Source organism: Mixophyes fleayi, chromosome 3 (assembly GCF_038048845.1).
Source record: "Mixophyes fleayi isolate aMixFle1 chromosome 3, aMixFle1.hap1, whole genome shotgun sequence".
Lineage (NCBI taxonomy): Eukaryota > Metazoa > Chordata > Amphibia > Anura > Limnodynastidae > Mixophyes > Mixophyes fleayi.
The window spans coordinates 202,269,529-202,285,747 of NC_134404.1; the positions used below are offsets into that span (position 1 = coordinate 202,269,529).

The following is a 16,219-nucleotide window of genomic DNA, read 5'->3' on the forward strand; positions in this document are numbered from 1 at the left end:
CGCCGGCGATGTAACGGCGGGATGTAATGCTCAAAGCCGCCGGCGGCTTTGAATAGAACATGGCGCTTTTGCTTTAAATGACGGCGCTTTGGTGTAAGGGCGTTTTTTTTGAAAATTACACCTGTCTCCTGGCCTGTTACTATTGGCTATTTTCAAACTCAGGAGATTTGACATCACAAGCCCTATATAAACCACTGGCCTGACACTTTTTTCTCTGATAGGGTTTAGAGGAGTTTTGTGAGAGGAGTTTGAAGGATAGTGGTTTGCTGAGAGTTGGTGAGAGTTGGAGTTTGGTGGATTGGTGGAGCGATATCTGATTGAAGTGTGAGTAGTCCTGCGGTATTTTTCTGTTTTATACATTTATTTTCTCTTATTTTCTGTATTGTTTTTTTGATATTTGACTTGTCCTTTGTCTGTGTTACTTGTGTGTGACTGTGTTGAGAGTGTGTCTGTACTTAGTGTAGTTTGACTTTTGTGTTTGTAAGTCTTTCTGTGTTTTGTGTGTTTGACATTTATTTGTCATTATGTCCAGAGATAGGAGGGGAGAACAGGCTGAGGAGAGGGAGATGGAGGTTGAGGGGTCAGAGGAGGGAGAGGGAGAGGTTGAGGAGACAGGTCAGGGCAGGAAGACCAAGACAGGGAGGAATGTGCGCTTCTCACATGATGAGAATTGTGTGTTGGTGCACAATATCGTTCCCTGTTATGAGGTCATACTAGGCAACCTGGCAGCCCGGACTCCTCTAAGGCGGCGTCACCAATTGTGGGGGCGTGTCTGTGATGCCGTGAACGCAGTGGGCCCACTAAAGAGGACAGTGGCGCACTGCCGCAAGCGGTTTTCGGATATAAAAAGGAGGCTGAAAGAGAAGATGGCCCAGGAAAAGAGGGCAACCAGGCGCACGGGTGGTGGCCCCCCTCTTCGTATTGAGTACACAACGTACGAGGAGGAGCTGCGACAGATAATGCCGGCAGAGATTGTCGAGGGGATAAACGTCCAAGACACGGATTCGCCCTCTTTTGGACAAGTAGTTGGTGAGTTATTTGCATATTTTACTCTAACAGTATTTATATTTTTTTTCTCTTTTTAAAACTGCTTTTCTCTTTTTAAAACTGCTTTTCTCTTTGTAAAACTGATTTCTCTTTGCAAAACTGCTTTTCTCTTTGCAAACGTTTTTTCTTAAATTTTTTTTTTTTTTTCAAAGTGTATTTTTGCCTCTAATAGTTTGTAAAGGTTTTTTTTTCTCATACATTGTATGCTTTTTCTAATACATCCAGAATCGCCAGGACCGCAGTTCAGTCCCAGTGCCAGACCTACACCTCCACCTTCAGCGAGAGATTCGGGCACAGACGAGCAAGCAGGTGCGTGATTTCTGTTTAGGAGAGAAATAATGGAGTTACTTGATTTTCTGTGCAAATGTTGCTGTCAATGTTGTTTTTTTTCCCTTTTTATTGTTTGCAATGAGAAGTTAGGGCTACATTTTACTAAACTGATATGTTGCCTATAGAAACCCATCAGAATATACCTTTACTTTATTTATTGCATTCAACAAAATGACAGCTAAAATCTGATTGGTTGCTATAGGCAACATCTCCACTTTTTATAGCATGCAGTTTAGTCAAAATAACCCAGCATGTACTACACAGTCCAAATGATAATGGGTATTAAAAGGATAATAAGTACATCCGTAAGCAGGTAGCATAGGACTAGAAATCAGGAATGCAAACATTGTGAAAGAATCTGTAGTTGCTAAAGAATATTCTTTCCTATCCAGTGTTCAGAATGCAATATACAAACATATTATATACTATATACTTACCGTAATTTTTCATACACAGGGCCCTCTTCATACCAGCCACCTCAGGCGGAGTCCCTGGAAATGTCCCCTGAGCCAGAGGATCTAACGACCATCACCCTGGTAACAGTGGATGCCCCTGTGTCTGGCCTCCAGGAAGTTTCACCTGGCCCTGCTGAACCATCACACCACCAACCTGCACCTGAAACTATGGACCCAGCCAGAGAAATGGCGCTGTCTATTGGCGCATTCCAGCAGCAACAGACATTGTTCATGGACAGGCAAACTGGCCACATGGCACAAATTGCAGCCCAGTTGAGGCGAATACACCGCTCCACTAGCCAAATCCCTGCTGCAATAAACCGGCTGGCAAGCGCTTTGGAGCAGACGAATGTGCAGCTGGCCCAAATGTCTGGGTCTGTGGACGCCATGCATTCCTCCGTTCGTGAGGGGAATGCCAATGTTATCCGGCTGGCAGGCCAACTCCAGCAGGAACTGATTGCCCGCTTGCCGGCCCCTTTTTCATCGGCCTCCACCAGTACTGCTAGTACGCCGACCAGATTAACATATAGCACTCCTCCAAGGAGAGGTGCTCGCACCAGGGGTGGGCGAGGGAGGGTAGAGAGTGGGGCTAAGCACAGTGATATGCCAGCAAAAAGACGGCGCTAGGGCAAAAAATTTATTATTGGGGAATGTTTTGTGTAAGCTTTTTCTTTTATTATGTTGTAATGCAATAAATGCAGTTATATTTCATTCATATCATTCTTTCTTTTCTTCCCATTAAACAAGAGTATACTGTTTTCTTTAAAACGATGCACTAATTTCACGTACACATTGACCTCTAACTGTCACTTTACAGGGATTTTAACAATTACAACATTCACAGTACACACTATCCTCTGTTTAAAGGGTCCAATTTTATTAAAATATTCCATTAATAAAACCATTGCACTGACATAAAATCAAAAACCAATATATGTTTTTTATTGTATGCACTTACATTTAAAGTAGTTTGTAATGAGACGGTCTCAAATCTGCCTCCCCCTGTGTGCTCTGCACATCACCAAATGGGACACGGGCCCCTACTTGTTCACTGTGTACTGCAATAATCGGTGGGGTAAGTTGATGTAAAGCTAGATTATGTATCAGACAGCAAGCCAGGATAATATCAGACACCTTAACAGGTGCATACATAAGCACCCCACCAAATATATCTAGGAACCTGGTTTACATGAGTACAAACATTGGTACTACGTCCACATCAGGCAAAGATTCCAGATTCATATGCACTTTAAATGCATGTGGAGTGGCCGGTAAACCTTTACATCAGTAAATAGGATTCAATAATACAGGATGGGGAAAAAAAAAAAAAATCCTCAAATTACATGCCAGTTTGCCCATTTCCCATATACAATCCTAAAGGAGGAAACTTTGCACAAAATGGCTCTTTCTCTTATGTTAGAAATGGCTAAATAGTTCAAACAGCACACTGTTTGAACAATCTCGCTGCTCACAAGCAGCGCTTTCATTTTGGTCTATTGAATGGCGGTTTTCCAGCGGCTTTATAAACCCCCTAATAGTAAATCCGGCTATTTGTATGTAGAACATTGTTGAAACCGTCATGGCGCTTTATACAAAGGCGAGTTTGGAAACATCATTTTTGGCCGTTTGGACGGCGGGTTTAGCCTTAGTAAATCCGGCGATGGCTAAACCGCCGCCAAACCCGAGGGTGTGTAGGGTAGTGGTGCTCCTGCGTGATCAGTGCTCTGTCCTTGCTGAGTCCAGTGGTGCATTATGCCTGTGTCCAGTGCTCTGTCCTTGCTGTGTCCAGTGGTGCTTTTGTCCTGTGCTCTGTCCTGCTGAGTCCAGTGGTGCTTTTCTCCTGAGCTCTGTCCTGCTGAGTCCAGTGGTGCTTTGGCCAGTGCTCTGTCCTTGCTGAGTCCAGTGGTGCATTATGCCTGTGTCCAGTGCTCTGTCCTTGCTGTGTCCAGTGGTGCTTTTGTCCTGTGCTCTGTCCTGCTGAGTCCAGTGGTGCATTATGCCTGTGTCCAGTGCTCTGTCCTTGCTGTGTCCAGTGGTGCTTTTCTCCTGAGCTCTGTCCTGCTGAGTCCAGTGGTGCTTTGGCCAGTGTCTGTCCTGCTGAGTCCAGTGGTGCTTTAGTCCGGTGCTTTGTTGTGCTAAGTCCATACAAATTTTATAATTATTAAAATCTCTTAAAAATTACTTAAAAAAAATTATTTTAAAAATTATACAAAATTAATTAAAAAAAAAATATTTAAGCAGTTCTAAAGAATAGGTACTGCAATCTATATGACATTTACTACATTCATTGTTTAAGCAGTTCCAGAGAATAGGTACTGCAATCTATATTACATTTAATACGTTCAATTTTTAAGCAGTTCCAGATAATAGGTACTGCAATCTATATTACATTTACTACGTTTATTCTTTAAGCAGTTCCAGAGAATAGGTACTGCAATCTATATTACATTTAATACGTTCAATTTTTAAGCAGTGCAAGAGAATAGGTACTGCAATCTATATTACATTTACTACGTTGATTTTTTAAGCAGTGCAAGAGAATAGGTACTGCAATCTATATTACATTTACTACGTTCATTCTTTAAGCAGTGTAAGAGAATAGGTACTGCAATCTATATTACATTTACTACGTTGATTTTTTAAGCAGTTCCAGAGAATAGGTACTGCAATCTATATTACATTTACTACGTTCATTCTTTAAGCAGTTCCAGAGAATAGGTACTGCAATCTATATTACAAGAGAAAGTGAGGGAGGAGCTGGTAAACCATTGCGATTCCACCAAGCATGTAGCTCTTGTGTATGAAGCCCTTCGTACGCTTTGCCAGGATCCGAGGGTGGTCACTCTTTTAAAGTCAGAGGAATACATTCTAGCCACCGTGCTCGATCCTCGGTTTAAAGTGTATGTTGTGTCTCTGTTTCCAGCGTACACAAGTCTACAGAGGTGCAAAGACCTGCTGGTCAGGAAATTGTCCTCTGAAGAGGACAGTGACATGCCAACAGCTCCACCTTCATTTTCTTCCACACCTAAGGATGCGAGGAAAAAGCTCAGTTTTCCTAAAAGACCCACTAGCGGGGATACAGACAACATCCATTGGATGCTGTCACAATAGAAAAAATGGTGGAGGATTATTTTTTTGACACCATCCAAATAGACATGTCAAACAGTCCATATTGTTACTGGCAGGAAAAAAAGGCAGTTTGGAAGCCCCTGTACATACTGGCTCTATTTTACCTGAGTTGTCCCCCCTCCAGTGTGTACTCGGAAAGAGTTTTTAGTGCAGCGGGGAACCTGGTCAGTGAGCGGCGAAGGAGGTTGCTTCCGCAGAACGTTGAAAAAATGATGTTCATAAAAATGAATTATCAATTCCTCAATCAAGTACAGCACTGCACTACAGATAATACTGAGGGACCTGTGGTTGGGAAGTCCAGCGGGGACGAATTGATAATGTGTGAGGATGAGGAAGTACACACTAAAGGGGGCCAGGAATCAGAGGATGAGGATGAGGACGACATCTTGCCTCAGTAGAGCCAGTTTAGTTTGTACAGGGAGAGATGAATAACTTTTTTTGTGTGGGGGCCCAAACAAACCAATCATTTCAGCCACAGTAGTTTGGTAGGCCCTGTCGCTGAAATGATTGGTTTGTTAAAGTGTGCATGTCCTATTTCAGCAACATCAGGGTGGGTGGGAGGGCCCAAGGACAATTCCATCTTGCAACAATTTTTTGGGCATTATGTGCTCTTTGGGGCCTAGTTCTATCTCCATCAGAGATATTCCTGCAGGCCATGTCACCGGCACAGCTATGTTGGTGTTAGAAGTGCGCTGCATACTCTGTCTGATTTAGCAGAAGCTAGGCGTTGCCCTTGATAAGCAGATAGGCTTTCCGTGATATTACATTGTCAGGGATTAGGCTAAACAGAGTGTCATGGTATTTGAGATCCCTACCTTACCTACGCACAGCGTATACAGCGCTGCAATTTGTTCTATCATATTAATGTTTAGATAGGGTCTCTCCATATTAACACACTCCGCTTGCTCACATCACCCAGTGAAGCAAGCGCTATATAAGTGCCAATTTTTAGACATGTTAGGCAGAGTCTTTAATGAGAATACAGTATCTATATAATTGTGCTTTAAGATCTTACATGACCTTTAATCAGGCCACTTTAATCGCTGCTTTATTACAGATCTCTGTCCAGTGATCATCATGCATATTTTTGCAGAACCAAGTTAAATATATAAACAGGGTCTCCTAGAATACGTACTATTTTATTTAAAGGAGTGTTAAGGGGCATTACACTCTAATAGAGAGACTCATCATTTCTGAATAAACAAAATTATATAATTCTTGTTAAGTTCCAAAAAAGAGGAACTGCCATTTCTATTACTACGTTCTTTGTTTTTGTAGTTCCAAAAAGGAGTAACTGCCGATTCTATTAATACTTTCTTTCTTTCAGTAGTTCCAAAAAATAGTAACTTCCATTTATATTACTACGTTCTTTGTTTTTGTAGTTACAAAAAAGAGCAACTGCCATTTTTATTACTACGTTCTTTCTTTCTGTAGTTCAAAAAAATAGTAACTTCCATTTATATTACTACGTTAATTGTTTGTGCAGTCCCAAAAAAGAGGAACTGCGGTCTTAACATCTATGTTGGTTTTAGACGTCCATCCGGTGTCCGCCATCTGTGCAGTGGAATTCAGACCTGTTGAGGGTGATATATTGTGGCCCCGGTACCAAATTGGGTACCGGGGCCACTCCACTACGCAGTCCAGATAGATGCCTATCAGATATTAAACTATATTCAGTGTTGGGGGCAAATCCAAAAATAATTAAAATGCACTGTCATGATCGAAAACAAGAGGTATTGACACGCTAGAACTCCACCCTCTATATGCTGCAGAGGATGGAGGAGCAGCCATATGTGCAGTGGAATTGAGACCAGTTGGAGAAGGTATTGTGGTCCCGGTACCAAATTGGGTAATACAGCAAATACAGCTTACGCAAGTAACGTAGCGCATGCGCAATGAGCTACGTTACTTGCGTAAGCTCTAGGTACAGTATTAGGTGATTCCCCCACTAGCGTGGGAAAATCACATTATACTGTAGTTATAGCTTACGCAATGAACGTAAGTTAATTGCGGTTAGGACCTCCTACCTAGTAGGAGGTGTTTGCGGCGCCTCAAGTTTTTTTTTATTTTACTACGATCAAGAACACAGAGTCGGGATGTTACAAATATGGGGCCCTTCTGGCCGAAGCCAAGAAGATATTCTACAAGCCATCCCGTTTGGAAGTATAATTTGCTGGGACTGGGTCAAGCACGGATCTTGGAAAGAAGAAAGAAGACATCTTTGGTGAGTATTTGTTTTTTTTTATTTTTATTAAATAGATGTGGTTTAAATGAGGGTGGTTAGTGTATTTATTGTGGGGTTTTTATTTTTAATAAATATGTGTGGTTTGTACTAGGGTGTTGTTGTTTATCTACCTTTTTTCTTTGTGGAACAACAGGTCCCAGCAAGCCAGGGATGTCAGGGCATGTTGGCACTTGTGGTTCTCCAAGTGCCAACATGCCCTGGCTGCCGTGGGTATGCTGGTGCTTGTATTTATACAAGCACCAGCATGGCCACACTATTTTTGGCAACCTGGCTGGCTGGGACTTGTAGTTCCCCCCCCCCAAAATGGCGTCCGTTTTTTTTTTCATACTTTTTCGCCGTATTACCTTACTACCCACAGCCCAGGGGTAGTAGGAAGAGCCCTAGTGCTATCAGCACTGAGCTGGTTCTTTCTAAGGGGGTGAGGGCCCGCTCGGTTTTTTTCGGCGGACCCCACTCCCTAGGGAATCCAGCCCAGCGCTGAACAGTCTAGGGTTGGTTAGTCATTATGGCAGGGGGACCCCTGCCACGTGTCCCCCTGCTATAGTGCCACCAACCCTGGCTGGTTTGCCTAGTGCTGGTAAAGCGAAAATCGGGGGGACCCCACGCAAAATTTTTCCCCGATTTTCACGGGACCAGCACTAGTCAGGCAGCACTAGGGTTAAGCATAAATAGTGGGGGGACCTCACGCTTTTTTTAAAAAAAACTTTTATCTATTCTTTTACATTTTGACAGCTGCCGGAGCTCCGGCAGCTGTATGACAGGGCAGTGTAACAGTGATGTGTTGACAACTCACTGTTACAACACAGGAGAGTTTGCCAAACACAGGAGAGTAAGCTAAACTCAGGAGTGTTTACATCGCCCAAAATCGCCAGAGATGACCAGCGATTTTGAACATGAGTGTCAAAATCGCAGCTTGATACATTTCCAGTTTTTTTTTCTAAACTTGCGGGTAAACACCCGCGATTTGCCGCGATTTAAACATGCTGGCAAACTCGCACTTTGATACATTTACCCCCATGTGTTTGTTTACAAATAGAGATGTGATGAACAGGAATGCTGCAGGCAACCAGGAGGGACCCAGGTAGCCATGATATGACAACTGCAGATGTGGTAAGTGCGGCTAAGACCCCGATGTGTCACACAATGCCAGCATTTAACATTGTGTCCTCTCATTATCTTTTAAATGTCTACTATTGCCACTGTCTGTAGATGTCCGCTGACGTCTTAATGAAGGACTTCATCCGTCATCGGTGCATTTGCTTTCTCCAATTTAATTAAAAAAAGAATTAACCATATTATACCATACTTTACGGTTCTCTAACTCCATCACATAGCATAAATCATCAGCCATTATATCTCCATCATATCACCATCTATATCTATCTATACCGTATACTTTGCCATGGACAAAATCTGTCCTCCTAATTTCTCACAATTTCTTTCAATTGCATTGTCAAGACATGTTTTGGGCAACTAAATCTGCATCAATGTGAGTATTATTTCTTACACTTAACTAACAGAACATATACATATACATTCTATACTTATATACATGGATTTTGGGGAACACCTCTGCTGCAGGTCTCGGGCAGTCCCCTTTACCCCAGGGTTGGGTGAAGTTTCCACTGGGGGAATGATTTTCCATCCCTCACTCCCCATAAATATATACAATTCCCCTGGTTTGAATCAGAAGGACAGAATTACGTCAAAGAGCATATAAGTAAAACAAGGTAAGGAAAGCCCTGCCCTTGACAACCAATGAAAGCTCTGGCACTATATTGTATTGTGTGCGCAATCTTTCAATTGTTAACTGCACTCGACACAGGCTCACAAAGTAGTATATAATGATAGGAGGGACACTGTGCTGGTATAATGTTTGGATTCGCTGTGCCAGTGTAATGCATTGGATCCTTATTTTAAAATGTGTAGTATAAATATGGGTTTAATGTGTAAAAGAGATATTTACATAGGTCTCCCAATTCACAACAAGCATGATTTAGTATGATAGTAAGCATTTGACAATGGAAAGTATACAAGGTGGCTTGAAGAAACTCAGATACCTCCAGCGTAAAAGGTAGAGGCAAACAGGTTGCAATCACAATCAAAGATATGCGAGAAATTTAGGAACATTACATTTCACTATTTGAAAGTGCTGAGAAGAATAATTAGAAATGAGAATTAGGTAGTAAGAGTCCACATTATTTAAACAGTTACAGTACATGTATGTAATATTATACACTAGCTACCAGAGATTAGAGACCTGCCATACATTAGCAAAAACTGGATATCTGCTATGCACAAGTCACCAGAGATTAGAAGCACACTAGGAACCAAAGATTGGAGGTCTGCTATACACTAGCCACCAGATTAGAGGTCTGTCACACAATAGCCAGCAAACTTGAGTCTGCTTTGTACACTAGCCACCAGAATGTACTCTGCTTTATATACTAGTCAACAAACTTGCTCAGTGTTGTATTGACTCTGTATTGATACTTTGTATACTAGCTGCCAGAGGAACTCTATATTGTAGTCACCAGAACGTGCAGTGGATTCAAAGGTGCTGTCAGGCTCTGTCCCCTCTTCCTCCATGCAGTGCGGGGACGGCTGCCTGACAGATTAGGCCGGGGGCATCCTGTTTCCAAGCAACAGGTACGCAGCGTCCCCTGCTGTCCTCTGCCTGCCAGGCGCAGGCGCTCTGATGCAATGGGACGCTTCCTGTCGGTGGTCAGCGAGTTCTGACCACCCCCCTGTGCGCACCTATTGCCTCCTCCCTGCTCCTATTTAAACATTGCTCTGGCACCATTAGGGTGCCAGAGTATCAGGTTTCCTGCCTCTAGCTTTGCCATTAGATTATTTACCTGTTGTGACCCGGCTTTCCTGACCATTCTCCTTGAGTTGCCCCGTTCTGTTCCCGCGATTTTGGCCTGTCTGACTACTTTTCGGATTATCCTTTGGCTCTGTTTACTCCTGATTGGCTTCTGACCTGGACCGTTTGACAACTCTACTGCTACACCGGCAACTGGCTATTGGGACTGCGACCTGCGACCTGCGTGCCCTGCACAACTAAGCCAAACCTCCTTGCGAGGGTCCCTGGTGAATACCAGGGGCACGTTAGACCCCGCACCTGCTAGTTCAGTGGCGCTAATACCGGTTAGTGGAACCTGTGCTTCTGCACTTCAGCCGAGCCTGACAGTAAACTCTGGACATGACTGATGGTACCGGGGAAACCCTCTGCTTGTGATCTCCTCCTTCATTTGGCCCAATGAGTGGATCAACAGGAGGCTAACCAGACACAGCTACTCCGATGTATCCAAGGAGTAGTATCCCATTTGAACTCTTTGCAGGGATCCTTGAATCCTCCTCAAGCAGCTCCTCCTGCCTCACCACCTCCCAGCGCCAATCTCACCTCTTTCAGGAATCTGCATATACCTGCCCCAGAGAAATATGATGGCAATCTTAAGGGTTGCCGTGGATTTTTAAACCAGAGCTCAATCCAATTCGAACTTGCTCCGGAGAATTTCTCTTCTGAAAGAGCCAAGGTGGCCTACATAATTTCCCTCCTTACTGGACAGGCCTCGGCCTCCCCCCTTTGGGAACGGGATGATGCCTCTCTCCGCAATGCTTCCATCGTTATTGTGAATTTCTGCCAAGTTTTTGACGAGCCCGGTCGTGTGTCATCTGCCGCTTCGAGTCTCCTTGCTCTCCGGCAGGGGTCACTCTCTGCAGGACAATATGCCGTCCAATTCCGGACTTTAGCCTCTGAGCTAAAATGGAATGATGAAGCTCTGACAGCCACCTTTTGTCAGGGTCTGTCTGAGCAAATTAAGAATCCTCTAACCTGGACGATTTGATTTCTCTAAGTATCAAGGTGGACATTCACCACCAGGAACGTTCCCTGGAGAGGGACCAGAGCCGGCGCTCTTCCCGATTAGCTCCCCGCTTCCAGTCTCTATGCAGATTGGACGCTCCCGTCTCACCCGGGATGAACGGGAGCGCCGGATAAAGAATCATCTTTGTCTTTATTGTGGAGAGTCTAGCCATTTGTTATCTGCATGCACCAAGAGGCCGGGAAACGCCACCTCCTAGACGATAACAGGGAGGTTGTCCTAGGATCCAGTTTTCATATTCCCTACTCTATCAAAGATGCCAACTTCTTGATGCCAGTCACCCTCTATACTTCGGATGCCTCCTTGGAATGTTCCGTCTTTGTGAACTCTGGAACCGCAGGGAACTTCATATCCGCTACTCTCATGTCTAAACTCCATATTGCCTCCCATCCATTGCCTCAACCGTTGGTGCTGACTTCAGTGGATGGCAATTGCGTCAGCAGTGGTTCCAGCTCCTGTATCACCAGTTCTGTCAGGTTGCAGGTAGGTGTTCTCCATCATGAGTCGATCAAGTTCCTGGTAATTCCGCAATCCATAAATTCCATCATTCTGGGGTTGCTGTGGCTGAGAACACATTCTCCTCAATTTGATTGGCATCATGCCCAGTATTCCCCCTGGGGGTCCTCCTGCTTTCAAGGTTGTCTTTCTAAAGTTTGTCCAACTGCTCATCTGCCTTGTCTTTCGCTCTCCCCTCTGATTACACTCCATGAATCATACCTGGATTTTCTTGATGTCTTAAGCAAGTCATCCTCTGAGAGACTACCTCCACATCGTTCTTGGGATTGTCCCATTGAGCTCATTCCTGGTAAGACCATCCCTAAGGGTAGGGTGTATCCTCTGTCTTGTCCCAGTACACCGCCGAGAACCTCCAAAGAGGTTTCATTCATAAATCCTCCTCTCCTGCTGGGGCAGGATTCTTTTTTGTCAAGAAGGACGGTTCTTTAAGACCCTGCATCGACTATCGCAGCCTGAATGCCATAACTGTCAAGAATCGGTATCCTCTTCCCCTCATTCCAGAATTATTTGACCGCATCCGCGGTGCTCAAGTCTTCACCAAGCTTGACCTCAGGAGATCTTACAACCTGGTACGCATTCGTAAAGGGGATGAACGGAAGACAGCCTTCAATACTCGGGATGGACATTACGAGTACCTGGTAATGGCCTTCGGGTTCTGTAATGCCCCAGCTGTGTTCCAAAAATTTGCTAACGAGATCTTCCGAGATCTGCTTTACCAATCGGTGATTGTCTATCTGGATGACATCCTGATCTTTTCCCTGACCTGTGCTTCCATCGCGGTCATGTTAGGTTGGTTCTCTCCCGCCTTCGGGACCACTCCCTGTATTGTAAGCTTGACAAATGTCTCTTTGAATGCTCCCATGTTCCCTTCCTCGGCTACCTCGTCTCTGGAACCGGTCTCCAAATGGACCCCCATTCTCAATTGGCCACAACCATGTGGTCTCAAAGCCACGCAGTGGTTCATCGGGTTTGCTAACTACTACCGCCAGTTTATCAAAGGATTCTCATCCCTCATCGCTCCCATTACAACCTTGACCTGTATTGGAGCCTGTTGCAAGATCTGGCCTCAGGATGCTGTTGCTGCCTTTAAATCCCTTAAGGAGGCCTTAATTTATGCTCCTATTCTCAAGCAACCTGACCAAGGGAGACCATTTCTTCTAGAGGTCGACGCCTCCTCCGTAGGAATAGGGGCTGTCCTGTCTCAAAAATCTTCTTCTGGCTCACTTGAAACATGTGGGTTTCTCTCTAAGAAATTTTCCTCCTGTTAAAGGAACTATGGGATCGGGGATAAGGAGCCTTGCCGTCAAGATTGCCTTGGAGGAGTGGCGTTATCTTTCGGAGGAGGCGCAACATCCCGTGACGGTATAGACTGACCACAAGAATTTGATCTACCTCCAGGAGGCTCAATGTCTCAATCCTCGCCAGGCCCGCTGGTCACTTTTCTTTTCCCGTTTCCAACTGGTACTTACTGTCGAAGTCGTATAATTGGATGAACGAAAGTATATTGGTTAATACTGTTTTGCCGTGCGGTTGCGATGCGTACGCTACGTAACACAGATCCGTACGCCACCTAACACAGCGCGTGGTGCAATCGCACAGTAAAATACGCACGCACACACTCGCATTACAACATTTAGTTATCTATATAATTCATATTCATATTGGTTCCATTACACTGTTATTTATGAGCAGATAGTATTTGGTTTATTATTAGTTTATATAATATGATTATATGTACATTTTAGTGTTATTAAAGGTTTAGGTTATAGGAAACCTGTCATGCCTGATATCATATTGATCCCCTATTCATCAGCAGCTGTCCGGTGCAGTCGACGAAGAGATCGCACATTGCATACTTTAGTTATTGATATTAGGGAATAAACCTTTGTATGATGCTGGCTATGAAAGGAGCAGACCCCTGGAGAGACGACCCTCACCTTTGGATGCCTTAGATTGAATCAGCCTATGACCTGTTTACCCTGGAGCCACCTTTTGTCTGGACCTATAGAAACAATCTACGTCATATCTATTGTTCTCTGTAACACTGAATGTGTATATATGATCATAGTCGGGCACCCAGTCTGCAGTCAACTCTGACACAGTATTCTAAGCAGATATACTGTTCATTGGGTCCCGTGGATGCGTAGCGAATGCATGCAATAAGAGCGTGGTATGTATGTATCTTTTGGTATTGGCTGTGCTGTACTGTACTGTATTATTTAATAATGTATTGAATTGTTAACTTTTTACATCTGCTAAAATAAATCACTTTGTGCGTTGGAAACACATACAATCGATTGGGCAATGCTTATTTGAAAATGATGAAAGTACTTTAATATTACCTACCGGCCTGGTTCCAAAAATCTCAAAGCAGATGCCTTATCCAGATCATTTGACAACTCTGACTCCCTGTTTCTCCCAGATTGTAGACCCATTCTCAGTCCTGTCTGAGTGGTGGCTTTAACCAACTCCTCTACTGTGTCTCCCCCTTCTGGATGCTCCTTTGTTAATCATCACCTTCGCCCTAAACTGTTAAGCTGGGCTCATGAATCCAAGTTCGCAGGTCATGCTGGCTACAAGAGGACTAAGACATTTCTCTCCAGGTACTATTGGTGGCCCTCCCTTGGGTCTGATGTCCGCCAATTAGTACAGGCTTGCAGCGTATGCGCTCATCACAAGGTTCCTAGACAGAATCCTTCTGGTCTTTTCCTCCCCCTCCCTATTCCAGATTCTCCCTGGACCAGCATCACCATGGACTTTATTACCAAATGACCTCAGAGTCATGGCTACAACACTATCTGGGTTGTTGTAGACCGATTTTCTAAGATGGCCCATTTCACCCCTCGTAAATGTCCACCCTCGGCTCCTGATCTTGCATGTTTGTTCTTGAAGAATGTTGTCCCCAGGAGATAATCTCCAATCGTGAAGTCCAATTTGTGGTGAGGTTCTGGAGAGCCTTCTGTGGGAACCTTGAAATCAAGCTTAAGTTTTCCTACGGCTATCAACCCCAGACCAACGGGCAGACCGAGCGTGTCAATCAAGTTGGAATGTTTCTTGAGATGCTTCTCCTCTGAACATCCATCCTCCTGGAGTGATCTTCGCTGTTGGGCAGAGTTTGCACTCAATAATCACATACACTCTTCTTCGGGTTGCTCTCCCTTCTTCAAGGTCTACGGCAAACATCCTACACCTCCCCTCCTGCTAGAGGCTCCTGTCTCGTCTGTTCCTGCTGCCGATACTTTCACTCATGATTTCTCGCAAATCTGGACCAAGACTCAAGCAAGTCTTTCGGAGGCCGCTCTGTGGTATAAGGGCGCTGCTGATCGCCATCGTATAAACCTACCCGTCCTGAAGGTTGTAGATCGAGTATGGCTAGCCACTTGTAATCTCAGACTCCGTGTCCCCTCTATGAAGTTAACTCCTTGCTTTATTGGCCCCTTCTCCATTTTTTTAAGTCATTAATCCTGTCTCTTACAATCTCTCCTTACCTCCTTCCCTCAAGATCCACAATGCCTTCCACATCTCCTTGTTAAAACTCCTGGTCCTCAACAGATTCTTCAAGGAACCAGCCATGCCTCCTCCTATCAAGACCACTCTAGGAGATGAATATGAAGTGGAGATAATCTTGGAGGTTCGCTCTCTCCTTGGCAAGATCCAGTACCTGGTATATTGGAAAGGCTACGCCCGGTGGAGAGATCTTGTGTTCATGAAACTGACCTTCATGCCCCTTGTCTTCTTGCTGAGTTCAGAGAGAGGTCTAATCCTTCTTTGAGGGAGAAAAGGGAAGGGGGTACTGTCAGGCGCCGTCCCCGCTTCCTCCCTGCAGTGCGAGGACGGCCGCCTGGCAGACTTGCCCGGGGGCGTCCTTATGCAAGCAACAGGCACGCAGCATCCACGGGCGTCCTATGCCTGCCTGGCGCAGGTGCTCTTATGCGTTTTTAAACCCTGCTCTAGCACCATTAGGGTGCCAAAGCATCAGGTTTCCTGCCTCTAGCTTTACCATTAGATTTATTTACCTATTGTGACCCAGCTTTCCTGACCATTCTCCTGCTCTTGCACCATTCCTGTTGTGACCCGGCTTGCTGACCATTCTCCTAGAGTTGCCCCGTTCTGTTCCCGAGATTTTGGCCCGTCTGACTACTCTTCGGATTATCCTTTGGCTCTGTTTACTCCTGATTGGCTTCTAAACGAGACCGTTTGACCTCTCTACTGCTACACCGGCAACTGCGCGCCCTGCGCAGCTAAGCCCAAACCTCCTTGCGGGGATCCCTGGTGAATACCAGGGGCACGTTAGACTCCGCACGCTAGTTCAGTGGTGCTAATACCGGTTAGTGGAACCTCTGCTTCTGCACTTCAGCCGTGCCTTACAGGTGCCCTTTTTACCAGTCTTTGGGACTCCAAAATTTTTGGGGGCAGCGTTGTTTAAAGTCAAACAATAACTTCTTAAAAAAAATACATTATATAATATATATAAGACTTTAATTTACAAAAAACTCTTAGGGATATATTTACTATGTGGCAGTCTTGTAGAACCGCCAACTCCTGGCGCCTTGAATTCATTTTTTAAAATGGCACTATTATTAAAGAAAAGGCCAATCAGGTTTTGTTTT

General features: G+C 44.6%; 1 protein-coding gene across 1 annotated transcript; it reads left to right on the top strand.

Annotated features, from left to right (window-relative positions):
• The first annotated feature begins 477 nt into the window (after nucleotides 1-477).
• On the top strand, nucleotides 478-11,209 carry LOC142143216 (uncharacterized). Its single transcript, XM_075200928.1, has 4 exons — nucleotides 478-1,029; nucleotides 1,273-1,356; nucleotides 1,834-2,110; nucleotides 11,068-11,209. The coding sequence occupies exons 1-4, from the start codon at nucleotides 525-527 to the stop codon at nucleotides 11,207-11,209; spliced, it is 1,008 nt and encodes a 335-aa protein (XP_075057029.1). The 5' UTR covers nucleotides 478-524.
• The last annotated feature ends 5,010 nt before the right edge of the window (nucleotides 11,210-16,219 follow it).

Coding starts and splice junctions, on each gene's coding strand:
- LOC142143216 (XM_075200928.1), top strand. CDS start 525: ATGTCCAGAGATAGGAGGGGAGAACAGGCTGAGGAGAGGGAGATGGAG. Junction 1,030..1,272: donor CTCTTTTGGACAAGTAGTTG/GTGAGTTATTTG, acceptor TAATACATCCAG/AATCGCCAGGACCGCAGTTC. Junction 2,111..11,067: donor CAAATTGCAGCCCAGTTGAG/GCGAATACACCG, acceptor GATTTCTCTAAG/TATCAAGGTGGACATTCACC.